At 37.0% G+C, this 18,974-nt stretch overlaps 1 protein-coding gene across 3 annotated transcripts in view; it reads left to right on the top strand.

The window, feature by feature from the left end:
- elp1 (elongator complex protein 1) overlaps positions 1–18,974 on the top strand; it is a 52,794-nt gene that overhangs the window by 21,798 nt on the left and 12,022 nt on the right. For all 3 annotated transcript variants that reach the window (XM_012956928.2, XM_012956940.1, NM_001130214.1), the window contains 15 exon segments: positions 1,250–1,356; positions 1,621–1,724; positions 3,937–3,990; positions 4,065–4,170; positions 6,856–6,971; positions 7,931–8,004; positions 8,523–8,601; positions 8,689–8,768; positions 10,645–10,782; positions 12,018–12,103; positions 14,437–14,579; positions 15,418–15,541; positions 16,270–16,367; positions 18,063–18,264; positions 18,694–18,755. In XM_012956928.2, the coding sequence (XP_012812382.1) occupies positions 1,250–1,356; positions 1,621–1,724; positions 3,937–3,990; positions 4,065–4,170; positions 6,856–6,971; positions 7,931–8,004; positions 8,523–8,601; positions 8,689–8,768; positions 10,645–10,782; positions 12,018–12,103; positions 14,437–14,579; positions 15,418–15,541; positions 16,270–16,367; positions 18,063–18,264; positions 18,694–18,755 (1,573 nt within the window).

Here is an 18,974-nt window from a genome sequence, read left to right as displayed (position 1 = left end):
AGGATGAATCACTGTACCATATGTCTGTATTGTGTTTAATTTGTATGGTATATACAGTCTGTGTGCTGTAGTTCATGTTTATTTAGTAGTGTGAGTCTTTTTTATGTTTTATGCCATCGTATTCAAGGGTTGTTTATGTGGTCATCTTATATGTTCTGGCATTTCGTTTGTATATAGCATACTTATTTTTTAAAATTGTAAATTTTGTTCCTGTGTTGTACTGTGGGTCAGCATTTTTTCCTTATCAAAATATTGTATGTTTCAGAGTTATTTGTATGTGTGCGGGACTGGAATTGATCACCATTTTAGGTTTTCTTTTTGTATCGACCAAGCCCCACAATGCTTAAAAATATTATACAGGTATTGGATCCGATATCTGGAAACCAATTGTCCCGAAAGTTCAGAATTATAGGAAGGCCATCTCCCATTATAAGCAAATAATTTAAATTTTTAAAAATGATTTCCATTTTCTCTGTAATAATAAAACACTACCTTGTAGTTGATCCTAACTGAGATATAATTAATCTGTATTGGAGGCAAAATATTCCTATTGGGTTTAATTAATGTTAAAATTTTTGTAGACTTAAGACATAGAGATGCAAATTACAGAAAGATGCCTTATGCTGAAATCCCCAGGTCGTGAGCATTCTGGATAATACCTGTATTATATATAGTAGTGATAACTAATTATTTATTAAAATGCATAATTATTTACCAGTATGCGATCCCTTATCCGGAAACCCGTTATCCAGAAAGGTCTGAATTCCGGAAAGGCCATCTCCCATAGACTCCATTAAAAGCAAATGTTTCTAATTTTTAAAAATGATTTCCTTTTTCTCTGTAATAATAAAACAGTACCTTGTACTTGATCCCAACTAAGATATAAATTAATCCTTATTCGAGGCAAAACAAGCCTATTGGGTTTATTCAATATTTAAATGATTTTTAGCAAACTTAAGTTATGGAGATCCAAATTACAGAAAGATCCCTTATCCCGAAAACCCCAGGTCCCAAGCATTCTGGATAAAAGGTCCCATACCTGTACTGTGTAGTGAAAAGTGTCATTAAAAACAAGAGGTGAAATAGCCTTACATGTATCTATGAGTTTTATACAAGTTTTTGCAAAGAGTTGAAATTTAAAAAATATGCTCAAATAATATTACATATATATTTATACATGTTATAGGTATATAATATAAATTTGTTTTGCATGCCCACACTCCTACATGTGTGTGTTTTGTCATTTTAGGGACGTAGGAACAATAACTGGACATGTAATAAGTCTCTGTTATAGCTCAAATACAAAGCACTGTGCTATACAGACATCAAATGGACAGTTATGGAAATATCTCTGGGGTAAGTTTGGTAACATTTTGCCTAGTATGATACTAAATATAAACTTAACATATCCTTGATGCTTAAATCTCAGGTCTGTGCGAAAATAAACTATACATATTGTTGATTAAACCGCATTTCACTCTAGTAATTTTTCCTTGACTAGCAATCCATACAATCCATATAAAACTGACATATATATATGAAGTTTGCAATGTCTTTTTTTTTTTTTTTTAAAGATTTCTCAGTAAAGTTAAGGGTTTTTTGGCATTTCTTTTCATTCAGAAAACCCCACTCCAGTTGTAGAGCCCTGGATTGATGGTATGGGCCATAAAGTGAAATTTCCCCAACCTTGTCTACAGACTGCATTAACAAGCATTGAAGGAGAGGTACCAGGCTTATTTTGCTTACAAAAACACAAATTTAAGATGATGTGTTGCTTTTATTTTTTGTGGCCTCAAAAAGAGTTCTACATTAAAGGTGCAAAGAATAGGGCTTAGCTGAAAATACTGTTGTTAATCATAGCCTAATACCATATATACTCGAGTATAAGCCGAGGTACCTAATTTTACCTAAGCAAACTGGAAAAATTTATTGACTCGAGTATAAGCCTAGGGTGGGAAATGCAGCCGCTACTGCTAAGTCTCAATAATCAAATAATTAATTAATGAAAGGACACTCAGCGTGACCCCCTGTGAATTCTACATAAATATATAATGTTGGCAGCTGCAGATTAAGAGCAATAATATGTATTATAGTCAATTAATAAATCTCCAGAACATTTATGTATTAACAAATATATTTCTATTAATGTTACATGAAAATGAGAAGGCAATGAGCTCTAACCTTTCTAAGCACTGAATCCCCCACCAATCAGAGCAGTGTTCTCAACTGCTGCTTGTCAGAAGCTCTAGGTAAATATTGTCCAGTGGATGGGGGTGAGAAAAGTTTGCCTAAAGTGTCCCTCGTTGTATATATTTTTGAACTTTCATCCATGTAGGAGGAGGTTAATGCTTGATTGAGCAGAGTGCACATGTGCATTCTCCAAAACAGCTTGATAAGTAACAGGACAATTCTAAATGTAAAGATGTTCCACCAACATGTTGGTTCCTGGAACCATTACTCTATGCTCAGCATGATCAGCATAATTAAAGAGATGCAAAGACTCACTGAAAGCTGGAACAACTTTCCATACTTCAAAGAACTTAATCCAATATTGGTTCTCTAGCAAGGGCAGCGGCAGATTACTTGACCGGTACATTCGTCGTTAGTGCGTCGTAGTGTATCGGTCGCACGCACGCCGAGTGTATCGGTCAAGTAATCCAACGCTGCCCTTGCTACTTGACTCGAGTATAAGCGGAGGGTTTAAACTCGCTTATACTCGAGTATATACGGTAACTTTTGTAGACCTCGAAGTGGTTGTTGAGTGCAAACCTATATATGCTTCCCCTGGCCCGAAGGTTTGGGGCTTGGCACCAAAACCCAGCGTTTCTACTGATGAAATTCTACTTATAAAACAATCTGGGGTTTTCTTCCTTTTTTAGAACAGTCAATGTAATTGCTTTTCCTAGTTAATGGATACATAGCCGAGAACATAGATTTTGTAGAACATTCTACAGAGCTTATCTGCTATTTAACCTGATAATTTTTCAGACTGTATGGCTAACCCCATGGCTACACAGCAGCTTGTTTATATAAACTATAGTAGTGCTTCTGAAGCAAACACACAACTTTTAATAGTGCAGCACAACAGGACATTATATTTACGTTCAGAAGAAATACTTATCCCGCAAATATTATTAAGCGACCTATTAAAGAATCATAACAAATTGACATATAAGTATTGGCAAATATTTTCTTTTTGAGCCACCATTTTGTGATGGTCTGTGTGCTTCCTTGGATGATCATCTGACAGGAAATTATACATGTCTTTCTATATGGGATTATGAATATAGTACTAGAAAAGGAGAATTTACCTTGTCCCATCGATGGATTTAATAAATGTCTTAAAGCCATGTTACAGTTGGATTATGAAGCATGTTCCTAACTCTTTAGTTATTTATACAAAGCTCATCTCTATTTAAAATAGGGATGCACTGAATCCAGGATTCAACCAAGATTCTGTCCTTTTCAGCAGGATTGGGATCTGGCCGAATTCATGCTCCTGGCAGAACCGAATCTTTAAAATAATGTGACTTCTGTCATTGTGCTGCTCAAGTGGTTCTCTTAACCTTTCCTTTTCCTGATTTACATATGCAAATTCTGTGTTGATTGAATCTTTCCCTAATTAAAAGATAACAAATATAAATGTTTTTGTTTGGGTTTAGGTTGAATACCATCATTTTTCTAGGGTTTGGATTCAGACAAATCCTGAGTGACTGGGCAAACCAAGACTGACCATGAATCTTAAGATCATTAACAATAGAATGGTGCTTTAAAAGTGTCCTGAAATGACAAGTCATAGAATATGTTCATATATTGTTTTGCTTCCAGTATCTGCAGAGACTTTGTATATTGCTACTGTGTTAAAGTGGGTTGGGATATTAAATGTTGTGCAAAACCCCAAGAAAACAAAACTGACACTATATGCATTGCTTGCAGGAAGTGGTAATAGGTTTGACGGAGAGATCACGCCTCTTTATCAATAGTTCAGAGGTGAGTTTGTTTTTGTACATTTTGTGATCAGCTGTTTTTTTGTCAGCACTATGACTTTTTTCTTTGTACTACAGGTTGCAAGCAATATCACTTCATTTCACCTGTATAAGGAGTTTCTTCTATTAACAACCCACTCACATACATGTAGATGTGTGTCGCTTCAAGACACTTCACTAAAAGGTACATTTATGAGACCCTAAAATTTTATAGAACTATTAACAGATAGTATATTTCTACATACAGAGAGATTGGTTTAATAACTTATTTCCATGACTTGTTAAAAAAATTAAGCTGAAAAGAAGAACAAGACTTTATGGTTGACTTATTAGAGTCTGGCTAAGAAAGGCGCTGAGTTTGAGCAGGGAATCAGCCGTGCTTGTTATATGCATAGGGTATACTAGAACCGAATAAAGCTCCTAAACATGTACAGTGGTGTATTTGCCCCCTTCCTGATTTCTTATTCTTTTGCATGTTTGTCACACTTAAATGTTTCTGCTCATCAAAAACCGTTAACTATTAGTCAAAGATAACATAATTGAACACAAAATGCAGTTTTTAAATGAAGGTTTACGTTATTGAGGGAGAAAAAAAACTCCAAATCTACATGGCCCTGTGTGAAAAAGTGATTGCCCCCCTTGTTAAAAAATAACTTAACTGTGGTTTATCACACCTGAGTTCAATTTCTGTAGTCACCCCCAGGCCTGATTACTGCCACACCTGTTTCAATCAAGAAATCACTTAAATAGGAGCTACCTGACACAGAGAAGTAGACCAAAAGCACCTCAAAAGCTAGACATCATGCCAAGATCCAAAGAAATTGAGGAACAAATGAGAACAAAAGTAATTGAGATCTATCAGTCTGGTAACGGTTATAAAGCCATTTCTAAAGCTTTGGGACTCCAGCGAACCACAGTGAGAGCCATTATCCACAAATGGCAAAAACATGGAACAGTGGTGAACCTTCCCAGGAGTGGCCGGCCGACCAAAATTACCCCAAGAGCGCAGAGACAACTCATCCGAGAGGCCACAAAAGACCCCAGGACAACATCTAAAGAACTGCAGGCCTCACTTGCCTCAATTAAGGTCAGTGTTCACGACTCCACCATAAGAAAGAGACTGGGCAAAAACGGCCTGCATGGCAGATTTCCAAGGTGCAAACCACTTTTAAGCAAAAAGAACATTAAGGCTCGTCTCAATTTTGCTAAAAAACATCTCAATGATTGGCAAGACTTTTGGGAAAATACCTTGTGGACCGACGAGACAAAAGTTGAACTTTTTGGAAGGTGCGTGTTCCGTTACATCTGGCGTAAAAGTAACACAGCATTTCAGAAAAAGAACATCATACCAACAGTAAAATATGGTGGTGGTAGTGTGATGGTCTGGGGTTGATTTGCTGCTTCAGGACCTGGAAGGCTTGCTGTGATAGATGGAACCATGAATTCTACTGTCTACCAAAAAATCCTGAAGGAGAATGTCCGGCCATCTGTTCGACAACTCAAGCTGAACGATCTTGGGTGCTGCAGCAGGACAATGACCCAAAACACACTAGCAAATCCACCTCTGAATGGCTGAAGAAAAACAAAATGAAGACTTTGGAGTGGTCTAGTCAAAGTCCTGACCTGAATCCTATTGAGATGTTGTGGCATGACCTTAAAAAGGCGGTTCATGCTAGAAAACCCTCAAATAAAGCTGAATTACAACAATTCTACAAAGATGAGTGGGCCAAAATTCCTCCAGAGCGCTGTAAAAGACTCGTTGCAAGTTATCGCAAACACTTGATTGCAGTTATTGCTGCTAAGGGTGGCCCAACCAGTTATTAGGTTCAGGGGGCAATTACTTTTTCACACAGGGCCATGTAGGTTTGGATTTTTTTTCTCCCTAAATAATAAAAACCCTAATTTAAAAACTGCATTTTGTGTTTACTTGTGTTATCTTTGACTAATAGTTAAATGTGTTTGATGATCAGAAACATTTTATGTGACAAACATGCAAAAGAATAAGAAATCAGGAAGGGGGCAAATAGTTTTTCACACCACTGTATATATACCAGCTCCTAGTAAAGGACCAGTAACACCAAAAAATGAAAATGTTTTTAAGGACTTAGTATATAATGTAGTGTTGCACTTCAGTGGTAAAATTGGTGTGTATGCCTCAGACACGCTGCTGTGTAGCCATGGGGCAGTTTATATAGGGCTAAATGGCACAGGTTACATAGCAGATTACAGATAAACTGTGTAGATCACCATTATAATCTACAGATCTTATTTGCTATTTAACCTGATCCTTTTTCATACTGAATAGCTACCACCATGGCTACAAAGCAGCTTGTTTATGTAAACTATAGTAATGTTCCTGAAGCAAACATGCAAATTCTACTAGTGCAGGGCAACGGTACATTATATTTTAATTACTTTAAAGGAGAAGGAAAGGCAAAGTCACTTGGGGGTGCCAAAATGTTAGGCACCCCCCAAGTGACTTTAATCACTTACCTTGTACTGGTGCCCCTGTTAGGAGAAAACAGCACCAGCCCGGGGTACCTGTAGCAAGCGCTTCCTCCTTCTTGCTTCGTTTTGCTGGGACCCCATGTCCGGCGCATGCGCAGTAGAGTGAGAAGCCGACTTCTCTGTTAAAGTTCAGCTTTTTCACTCTACTGCACATGTGCGCGCATGCGAAGCAGGAAGGAGGAAACGCTGCAGCTACCCCGGGCTGGTGCTGTTCTCTCCAAACAGGGACACCAGCCTGGGGTAAAAGGTAGGCGATTTAAGTCACTTGGGGGTACTTAACATTTTGGCACACCCAAGTGACTTTGCCTTTCCTTGTCCTTTAAATGACTTGTCTGTACCTTTTTTTTGCCTACTTTTATAGCACTGGAAGCACAGCTTAACAGCACAAGTAACCCAAATGATGAAACCATTCGCAAAGTGGAAAGAGGATCTCGAATTGTCACAGTAGTGCCATTTGACACAAAGCTTATCTTACAGGTAATATATATCATGTTTCTAATGATTGCAGAGGTTTTTAGAGGTGATAAGTGTTATATCCCACATATTGAGAACTGGTTTGGAATATTCTGTGTTTCATTTCAAGTAAGGGAATGTTATAGCTAATAAGGTATGTTAAACCCATATTAACAATTTGAAAGCAATTTTGTCTGTCATTTATGGCTAATGGCACACACAACGGCACATAAATGATTTGCTGTGAACTTACATATCATGTTAAAAGCCCCTAATTCTTTTCCCCATCTATCCTTTAGAGCTGGTACATGTCACCAGATGTCTATTTTTATTTCTTTCCATGTGCCCTGGGACAAGTACTTGACCATTAAGCAAAGCCAAAGCCCTGTTGTATGTACCAAGTTTTTTCAGCTTTACATGGCATACCCATGTTATCACTAACCAGATAACCCATGACTCATTTTCTAAGAGATGCTAGATTCCCAGGCTTCTCAGTGCTTCCTTGCAGCATTCAGCTTTGTTTCCCAGGGGTGAGTGGGGTCAGGCGAAGGTATAGAAATGGCATATGCCATGAAGTTCAGTGTCTTCTTTTCAATGGGTTTACCACAAATTTGTGGGGCAGATTTTATAGGAAATAATGTAGCCCCTATTGTAATTATATAAGTATATTAGGAGTTCCTATTTATACAGGTCATAGAACTCTAAGGTGACTTCTAATATCCTCATATTTTAGAATATACAGCAGTTATACTATTATTTATAATACACGTGCTTTAGTGAGTCAAGCAACATTATATCACTACGCACTTATTATTAAGATTAATTTATAAGCCTATTTACAGGATATTGATGTTGTTATATAGTCAGCACTGTTTGAAGTTAATAAAGCTGACTTGTTTAATTAGTGGAAAATCTTTATAAAAATTCCTATTCTTAATTATAAGTAAATAAATTTTAATGTCCATGGATATTCCTATATTTAGATGCCTAGGGGAAATTTGGAAACCGTACACCATCGAGCACTGGTGTTGGCTCAGATTCGGAAGTGGCTCGACAGGTGGGTGACTATGCAATAATGGCATTATAAAAATAATAGTCTTTTGAACAACTTGCTTGTTAGAGCCCCCTACTTTTGGTTTTATTTGGACCCCATTTAATCAGCTCCTTTATCTAGATCAAACATTATTTTCCAATTAGAGTTTAAAAGGCACCTATCATCAATAATATGTTTCACTCACTGTAGCTGCAGAGCTCCCTTCTGGTGCTGGTAGCTTAGTGCTAAAGGGGGCATTTTATTATTATTATTTTCTTTTATCATTGTTTTCTCAACTGGAATGTGGGGTCTATTTGCCTGCACCTCTGATGGGGGAAAATGTTGATGTGGTGCCATTTAAGTTTTTAAGCCACTGGTTAATATAGCTGTTGTTTTTATTATGCTTTGTGTAATTAGTGCCAACAGCACTCTTACTCTTTCTAGATCAAAGACTGTTCTGCTACAAATATGTATATTTTGTTTTATGTGTTAAACATGTTTAATGTATGTTAAATCATAAAGCTCTTGTAATTTTGTTACAGCCTTTTATTTAAAGAAGCCTTTGAATGTATGCGTAAACTCAGAATCAACCTCAATTTACTTTATGACCACAATCCAAAGGTATTCTTTTACTATATTCTTACAGATTAGATATAAAGAGTCTGTATGGACATCATTTCTTACAACCTATTTTTTGATTTCTTGTAGGCATTTTTGGACAATGTGGATCTTTTCATAACACAGATAGGCTCTGTAAATTACATCAATTTGTTTTTGACAGAGATAAAGTAAGTTAGTTTTACAAATCTTGCATTTAAAAAGAGCTATACAAAAATATTATTTCTAGAATGATTTGATCTTCATTTGAATTAGAAAATCATCACTGTTAACTTGTGGATTTACAGAAGAGCTGAATGATAACAAAAATGTCAGACACCTTAGCTGACATTAGCTTATACTGGGCTTCCTCAGGAAATAGCTTTGACGATTGTGCTATCCAATCTGATCACAGACTGCCCTTCTGGACAGATTCAGCGGTCCAACCCAGAAGTAACAGTGGCATCACCTAACCTCTGCATCTATTTTGCTACTTGGTTTATCTGAACATGGGGGCACAGTTTGACCATCCACATCAGGCACTATCAAAGAGTTCCACATATGGGTAGATCTTTGGATGACTTGAAAAGTTGGCCCAGGTGGCCACATAAAGACTGAAGTCTCTATGCCCCAAAAAACCTTGAAAATCAATAAAGAAAGAATTATAAAAAAAAACAAAACCCCAAGCTGTTTATAAAGCCATACTTAATTGTTATTCTGGGCATTTTTTTTCTACATATAATTATGTGTATCATCGGTGGTTTAACTACTGGTTGTTTTTGCATTTTTTTCCTGTACCCATACCAGGTTGGGGTTTAGACAGACACCTATAAAGCTTGCTTGGAGATCCTATTTGGTGTAGAACTAATCGGGCCATAGATAAATTACTCTCACAGTGGGTCTTCATATTTTCCTGGTAGAATCTGAACATGGCCTGGGGCCAAAGAAATTGATTACTCTAATTAAACTCATCATATAGATGCTAAAATTGTGCAAAGATATGCTCATGTGGTGACCTTAAAAAAGGACAGACCATTAGATGTATGGCTACCTTCTAAGTGCTTTTATAGATATCTAGAGTCTCAGTCAGCACTATGGCTGACAAAGATTGATATCATTTATCTGGACACATACAAAAATAACCAAGACCTATGGGACATCTTGACTACCGCAATGCTTTCAGGGGCCAAACACTACAGTGGTCAAAGCACTTTTGGCTCTTCCTATGGCAGACATTATTGCTAACAGACAGCTTGGGAATGCTCAATTTAGATTTGACAAGCAATTTTTATCAAAATGATGACATGTTATCAAGGGCATTTTGATCACCATGGTTCTCCCTGAGAGAAACACAAATTGTATACTCACTATTCTACATAATTAAAGATTGTATATTGCTTTTTAGCACATAAACAAGTTTATTTTTTGTCTATTTAAGGACTGGTATGCAAAATTTAAACTTTTTTTTTCTTAAATGAAGCCATCCATGAAAGATTAGGCAAACAGTACTGTTAAGAATTCTGCACAGATACCTGGGTCAAAACACTATTAATATGTTGTATTGGATGGACGTGTAGAACTGCCATGTGGCTATAGAGATGCTTAAAGGAGACATTTTATATAAAGTTCATATTCAGTTATAATATTCATCCTCCCTCAAAATGTGAAATGATGCAGAAAGAAAGAAGTTTTGAAAGCTTTTTTCCTCCTAAAACTGTCATTATATGAGAGCCGTATACACAACCTCTCCAGTTAGAAGCCAGAGCCAAATGAGACATGGGAGTGTTGCTTCAGTCTCCCACAGGAAGTAGTAGGGGGGGGGGGGGTAGCTGTCAGGGCCTGGGGGCCCCAGGCACATACTTGAAGAGTCTAAACCGGAATCTGGCATAAGGTCTGGGTAGAGCACAGTTTTCAAGCAGTTATGGACATAGTTGAACCCAAAGGTATTAAAATAAAAGCACTTCCTTCTATTTTACATTATTTTACATGGTTTAGTGCATTGGAAAAAATTATGGTATATATCCCCTTTAATAATGTGACATGGCTTCTTTATTAATCCATCAACAGAGATGAAGATGTAACAAAGACTATGTATGCAACAGCTTCTCTTATCACTATGCAGTCTTCTCAAGGAGCTAAGGCTAAAAAAGTTGACATCATTTGTGATGCTGTGAGGACAGCCATGGAAAAACTGGATCCTCAGAAGTATGTAAAGTGTACCCACTGATATGTTTTAGCATTTTTTTTCTTTCCTTGAGTGTTTAGAATAAGTGTTAGTAACCAGAATGCCAGATGAATTAATGTATGTGTGTTCCTTAACAGCTCACCCTAGAACCACATTAAAGTCTGGCCAATTTCTGGAATTGGGGATTGCACAGTTAACAAAGATATAATATAAGTATATTGATAAACAAGAATAAAATAACATCAGAATAACATTGTATAAGCAGCACAACAGTCCAATAAATGGTTAAATATTAATGTATTCACATTACCAGTATGATGGGCGTTTGTTAATAAAGGGGTCATAAATGTCATCATGCAAGCATGGCAGTATGGATTTTTATAGGTGTTGGTGTGTATCCAGTGCATATTACAATGTGATCTGTGTCTCTCATTTGGTTATTGAACCACAGCAGTTTTCATTTTTTTTGATGTTCTGGGGAAGAAACTGTTTCTGAACCTGTTCCTTTTTGTTCAGAAAAATTCAGGGTTTTCTCTTTAGTTTATGCTCTTTATGTGAAATGGTTATGAGTGGAGTAGATTTTATCGTCATTGAGTTTGCTTTTGTAGTGGGCTACCAGACAGACATGTGTCCTGTCAAAATATTTTCAGTGGCTGACATGTAGAATGCATTAATTGCTTATTTGTTAAGTCACATCTTTTCAGTCTTCTGAGGTAGTACAGGTATGGGACCTGTTATCCAGAATGCTCGGGATCTAGGGTTTTCTTCATAAGTGGTCTTTTCGTAATTTGGATCTTCATACTTTGTCTACTAAAAAATCGTTAACATTAAATAATGGTAGATTATTTAATGCTAATGGGAGATTCCCATAATTCAGAGCTTTCTGAATAACTGGTTTCTGGATAAGGAGTCCTATACCTGTATAACATTTGATGAGAAGGTGGACTGGGATGCAAGTGGCCTGCATTGCAGGGTCTGCTATATCTTAGTTCCCCCTCCCCAGCTGCTTTAATCTTTTGCCAGCAAACAGGCAGAGGGCCCAGCACATTGAAGATACACCACTGGTAATGGTGATGTTGAAAGCCAGACAATGATGATGACTTTACTCTTTCTTAAATATAGAATCCTATGGCCCTGGCTTCAGACATCATAAAACAGGCTAATATCATCCTCTTTTTTCATATGACGGCATGTGCAACATGTGCAAAGAAATGTAGCCTTCATACTCATATACTTGTCAATTCATTTATTCTAGATTTTGCTTATCAATTCTCACATCTTATGTCCGGAAAACAAAACCAGAGTTGGAAATAGCACTCCAAAAGGTTCATGAGCTAAGAGGTAAAAAATATTTGAAGCATTTTAATCTGAAATAACTACATTTGGAATTGTGTACTTTCATGTGTATGCCATGTTTGTATTTATTCTACCTAGAAAATATGATAGGGTTGAGGGACGAATATTTTAAATATTGCCAGTTCATTCCAGTGGCACAAAAGTGTCCAGCATAGGAGACAAGCAGGTGTTGCTGTACAGGTCATGCTAGGTCTGTATAGTGATGTGGTGAGAGCTAATAGATTTGAGCTTAGGGCTCATGTTGTTTCCCTGCTTTCTACTACCCACAATGCTCTTCTTGTTGCTGGTTTTGAAACACAGACTCAAAACTCAAATGGGCTTATATAATAAAAGGTACTAAGCTTACGCAGGTGCAGAAACCAATAGTGACCAATCAGCAGGTAGTATCTACTGGTCACCTGTTTAAAAGCAAACATCTTATTGGTTGCTATGGGTACCTGGCAACTTAGTGCTTTTTTTTTCATGTAGGGGTGAATGTCTCTAAATGTTCCCCTTCAGTTAACACCTGAGTAAAACTAAAGACAGGGCCTGAGGTGATATTAGAGTATACAGCTCAACCATACCTTACAACTTTTCTTTAAGAATAGACGAAAGTGCTGAGATTTCAGAATCCCTACAAAAATCCTGGATTTTGGTGTATTGTACTAGCAGCGCATTTGCACTGTATAGTGTAAGGACGTATTTGGCTGTATGTGACTGTAGAGATTTGCAGCTAAGACTGTTCCCCAGCTGTGGGCCTGCCTCCGCTTAGAGCCCAAAACAGTGAATGGGTGCTCAGCTTAAAAGGGTGCTCAGGCAAAAAGTGTAAGATCAGGGGTAAATGATTAGTAGCTGCCATGAATAGCCATTAAATAGCAGGAAGACTGAGAAAAATAAATATCCTCCACACTCATTTCAATATCTTAAGGGACATGAATACATTTTGTTAAAAATGCTATTAAAAATGTGCTGTTCCCAATAACCTGAACAGTAAGTGTTTGTATAGTTGAAACCATTTTTTATTTGCAACATAGTTACTTTACTGAGTTATTTCAAGTTTAAACATACAGTACATTGTATAGTAGTACAGTATTGCAAAGTACTTCACTACACATTTGCAACTCACATTTACACTGGCCATGAGAATTAGTGTTTTTTAAACACTGACACAGAGGACCCCTTCCCCCCCCCTCCACCCCAAGAGCATTCACCGCTGACACCCCATTGCCACAGGACACTGACACAGAGGACCCCTTCCCCCCCCCCCCTCCACTCCAAGAGCGTTCACCTCTGACACAGAGGCTTTGACTTCTTGCTTTTAAAACAAAAATCTGTAGCATTTTTAAGAGGATCCGTAAATCGGTACCTTGCTTGTAACCTCTAATGAAGGACTGCCGTTTTTGTGGAGCAGTCATAAATTCCCCCTGTGCTTGTGCAGTATGCATTACCAGCCGCAAGTGACCTTCCCAAGATGGCGCCCGCGATCGCAAGCGATGGGGAAACTTTAGTTCCTAAAGTAAGTGCCCTTTTTAGCTATAAATGAAGCGATTTGCTAGGAAGAGGAATGTAAAAAACAGCGCAAAATGCGGGAAATAAAAACGTAAATCCCGGGAAGAGAGCCCATAAGAATGAATACAAATTGGTGGGACCACAACAAAATGGCAGGAAAACTTATAATCCGGGGACGTAAATTCGGGGTTCTACTGTATTTCAAAATCATCAATTAACAGGCCAGTCTTATACTCACTTTCATCTAATTTGTTAAAAATTCCACTATTTCTAATGGATAGCAAGTAGGGACTGAACTTGCTTTTACCTAGGTTAGAAACCAAAAAGGTTCACTGTAATTGGACACCTGAGAGATCATCTGGCTGAAAAAAGGACCTGCCCACTGTTCCTGTATAAACATAAAAGGGAAAGTTGTGGCTAGTAAACTTTTTCTAAAATATAATGCAGGCATGGTTGGGAGTATGGCCACATTCATAAAGACAGTAAAATAGACACCACTAGATTCTCACTCATATGAATATGTTAAAGGACAATAAGACAGTGCATGCAAAACTCACTAAGCTAAAGATCTATTTTCATATATTTATAAATTATGTGCTCACACTCTCTTAACACTACTGTTTATCATTTGAAGATGTTTAGGGGTCAGCGCAATGTGCCTTTTTGCTATGAAGTTCCAGTTTATAATTTACTACTTAGTAAATTATAGCCATGTAGATAAAGAGCAAAAATGTGTTTGTAAATAGTATCATTTAGCTGTTGAACTGGTGCTGTATTAAAGTATTTGATTATTTGTACTAAATAATTTTATGCTTTTTTTCCCCCCTTAGAGAGCCCTTCAACTACAGTTGTCAGTGCTGATGAAGCCTTGAAGTACTTACTGTTCTTGGTTGATGTAAATGAACTTTATGATTATTCCCTGGGGACATATGATTTTGATCTAGTTGTGATGGTGGCAGAAAAATCACAGAAGGTCTGTTCTATTTTAATATTGTGCATAAATATGCTTTGTTTAACAGTAGTATAAATAGAAGGTTTTGGTTGAATAAAAACAAGATTTACTACCAAATAAAGCCTCCTGTAAGCTGATAGTGTACATAGAGGCTACCTAATAGCAAATCTTAGCCCTTATTTGGCACTTCCATGAACTTTTATGATGCTTGTGTTGCTCTCCAAGGCTTTTTACATTTGACTGTGGCTCACGAGTAAGAAAGGTTGGGGACCTCTGCCCTATACCAATATTTAATGGGTTTTGCTGCTGGAAACACACTCTTTATTTGTCTTGATATGAGTAGATATATTAACTTATTTATGTAATAAAGGTACTTGCGTCAAAATGCATTCCTTCTATACAGTTTGTTCGTACCACTGCATTCCTGTTCTGAATTTAGCACTGCCGCGCCTATTGATGTAGCAAAACCTTGGAGGTACTGCCACCCCTCTAGACCAGCCGATCCATAGTTCTCTCAGTGCCCTGCATCAATGGGTGCAGCTCACTTGCTTCTAAATAATAGGGTGTACACTGAATACCAGCAATGACGACAAACGAAATTAAAAAAAAAAAAAATGGTGCAGTTGCAGAATATCCACAGTGGCCTTTGCATGATTATATTTTTCCTTAAGTTATTGTGATTATTTACATTACATCAGCTCTTTACAAACAGGCACAGAGTGGTTGAAATGGATTTTAGAATTCTAATAATAACTTTTTTACCTTGATATATGAAAGGTGTACTATAGAATGGATGTTTGAGGCTAAGAAATGTGTCTTCTTAGAATGCACATAAAGACTCTTTTGTCCTCTATCTTAGGATCCCAAAGAGTATCTTCCATTTTTGAACAAGCTGAAGAAAATGGAAATTAATTATCAGAGATACACCATTGACAAACATTTAAAAAGATACAGAAAAGCACTTAGAAATCTTAGCAAATGTGGTAGGTATATTTGTTTTTTTATTGCCTGTTTAATACTCTTCAGTAAACTGTTTTAAAGCTGAACACCTGCCCATATGGAAAAAAAAATGTTGATCCGGTATCAAGTACCAGGTAGTATGTATACTATGTATCCTATATATAGTTTGCAAATGTGAAAATAATGTTAAGGGTTGTCCAAAGGTACTGTAAAATGGCTGTAAACCCAAATAGAAAAAACATTTGATATGGATATACATGGATACAGTGTGCAATAGCATTTGCTTTTAAAAGAGAGAAAGCTGAAAACTAAGCTTCATCAGAAAGGTGTATGTAAATACAGCCATAACCACTTGCTGTACTCTGCTGCACGGAGTTCTCTGTGAAAAGAAACATTACATTTATTTCCTTCTATTCTGCATACATAAGTTTCTGCATCAGACTTCCTCCTCTTAGCTCAAACCTCCAGGGCTCAGGCTTGAGCATGAGCTGCTTGCTCCTCTCTCCCTCTCCCCGCTCCAAAAAATGTTTTTTAATTATTTGCATTGAAGCTGAATTGTATTCATGTTGCTGTCCACCCTTTATACCTGTGTGTCCATAACACACAATCACTGTATTTAGTTGTCATGGAAGAGGTTTGTGGAAGAGGTAAGAATTGAGACGGTTTGCATGTTATTTGTTTCTTACTGAATATACTGTACTGTTACTGTAAGTTTTTAAATTTCAGTAATTTATCATTTGTACTTTGACAGGATCAGGTTATTTCGCTGAGTTCTTGAACTTGGTTAAAGATCAAAATTTATATACTGAAGCCTTAGAACTTTATCAGCATGGAACTGTTGAATATAAGGTAGGTGTATATAGGACCACAATTGTGCTTTTTATTCCACCAGCGTGCTGAAAATTCCAACGTTTCGGTCACACACAGAGACCTTTATCAAGAATAACATACAGTAAAAGTCAAGTGTTTAAATAAGTACATACGTGCAAGAAAAGGCGCCAAAATGACATTACAAAACAGTGCAGTGCATCATAATTAGTCCACAGTATTCATTTCAACCACTAGATGTCACTTTCTTATCTTAATATCATGGCACTTTGTGAATTATATACTTCTTAGCAAGTGTTACTAATTATCAATTCACAAAGTGGCATCATATTAAGATAAAAGAGTGACATCTAGTGGTTGAAATGAATACTGTGGAGTAATTATGATGCACTGCGCTGTTTTGTAACGTCATTTTGGTGCCTTTTCTTGTTTTTTTTCTTGAGCTCCTCTGATTGGCCAGTCAATACAGTTGGCCTCCATTGGCTGTTGGAATTCACAGACCCCTTCACTGTGAGCATAGGCCCCGTGACACAAAGCTAGATCTATTTATAAATACCTTGTACCGACTGCAACCAAAGTAATACTATATACATAAACAGTCCCTAGTCAGGAAGGATTTTTTCCTTCTCTGAGAAAATTGGCTTTATATATAAATAAAGGCTTTAGTTAGGCAGGTTGAACCTGATGGACAAGTGCCATTTTCAGTCTCATGTACTATATTACTATGTTTTATAATTGTGTATATGTGTGAGTTTCATCTATGACAGATTTTAAGAAAATATAATAGATTTTTAGGGCAATGACACACACCAAGTCTGTACCTTAAGTCGTCTTCATCACTCTCTCTGAAAATCAAATTGTGCTGGCAAGAAAGGAAAAAAAGTCATGGGCAAACTTCCTGTGTTTCGTTGTCCATAGATTTAATCATGTTTGCAATTGATAACTTGCATGCATATTTCAGGCTGCAGAACCTTCTAGGTACATTGCTTGTACTGGTGAAATGAATTATTTTAAAAGCTGGGCCACTGCACAAAGGTGTCCAAGCTAAGCCTCTTCCCCATTCCCATTTTAGCTTTTTTTTTGCCTAATCACTGTCCCCGCCAATGCTTCTGCTCTCCGCTCCCTGCTTGGCTACTCCTCTCTGCCTCTCCATTCACCCATCCTTGCCACCACTGCAGCTCTTCATTCATAAATATACCCCTTAGCCTTAGTTTTTTATGTCTTTCACAAAACATTTAGGGGCCAATTCACTACACTCGGAAGTGTTAGTTAGTGTTAGTTTTAGTATGTGTTAAAAATATTATCACTTCTTATATTTGGAGAATTAACGATTTATTCACAAAAAGGACACTTTTCTGAATTAAGCGATTTTATTGTCGTTATTTATGTTGCGATGACATATTTTATTATTTCTATTAGATAATTATCACAATGCTATGGTAATAAAACGCTTTGTGATAATTGAGATTTTTACGCATGTGATATGAGTAGTAACACATGCGAAATTACTGTTACTGATGAATCGTTAGTTAATTAACGAACACATTTTAACACATAAAACTATGCGTTAAGTGTTAATGACCTTTAGTGAATCGGGCCCTTAGATGTGCAAATATAACCTTCCTAATTTTATTAATGCTGTGAAGGTGATCTAAATATAATGACAATATGTTCTTGCAAACTGTTATTCTAACTCTGTTTGGTTTTACTTTATAGGCCATTAATGCTGCTTATGGGGATCATCTTGTTTCTAAACAGCAGTATGAACTAGCAGGCTTGATATATGCCCGCTGTGATAGCACTGAGAAGGCACTTGATGCTTTTGTTGCAAGTAGCAACTGGCATCAGGTAATGTGTATGGCATCTCAACTGGAATACTCTGGGGAAAAAATAGCTGCCCTAGCTAGAACTGTTGCTGGTGAGTTATTGAAATATACTTGGAGAGGGGGTTGGAGAGGGTAGCTTCAATGAGCAATAGTTTTTGGCTGCCAGATCAAAAGCAGGAAAGAGTCAGAAGAGGAAAGAAAATGATTAAAAGAAAAAAAAAAAACAATAAAAACTGGACATTTTATAACATACTAAGGGACAATTTTATTAACATTGGAGACAAACATCACAGGTTTCCCATACCACCAATCAGATCTGTTTTTGTTTTTTAACATGTAGGTGATTGTTCAAATCTAATTGCTTATTGGTTGTTATGGGAAACAATCACAGGTGATGAATGTTTTCAGTGTTAATTAATACACCCCTCATTATTAGCTGAAAGATCAACTACATCTTTAATGTCTAGTTGATCCATCCTGCGTTTCATGTGCTTTTTTCTCTTTCACTTATTTTACTTTAGGTAAACTTTTGGAGCAGAGGAAGCAAGCAGATGCAGCTGTACTTCTAGAGCAATATGCTGAGGTAACAGTTTTCTTTCACTTTTTTACCCCCTACCTTCTCATTTTAATGGAAAATGGTTGTCTGTGTACATGGAATGGCTTTTTCAATGGGAAATCTGCTCTGTGTGCATAGTGACAAGCAGTAGTCTGTACATTGCAGTTTGGACTGGCAAGGAGCTGCCAGAGAAACCACAATATGTAACACGAGAAGCTTTGGCGCATGTCAAGCAGTAGTGTAGTA

Source organism: Xenopus tropicalis, chromosome 1, assembly GCF_000004195.4.
Source record: "Xenopus tropicalis strain Nigerian chromosome 1, UCB_Xtro_10.0, whole genome shotgun sequence".
Taxonomy (NCBI): Eukaryota; Metazoa; Chordata; class Amphibia; order Anura; family Pipidae; genus Xenopus; species Xenopus tropicalis.
This window is presented reverse-complemented; position numbering and strand designations above follow the sequence as displayed.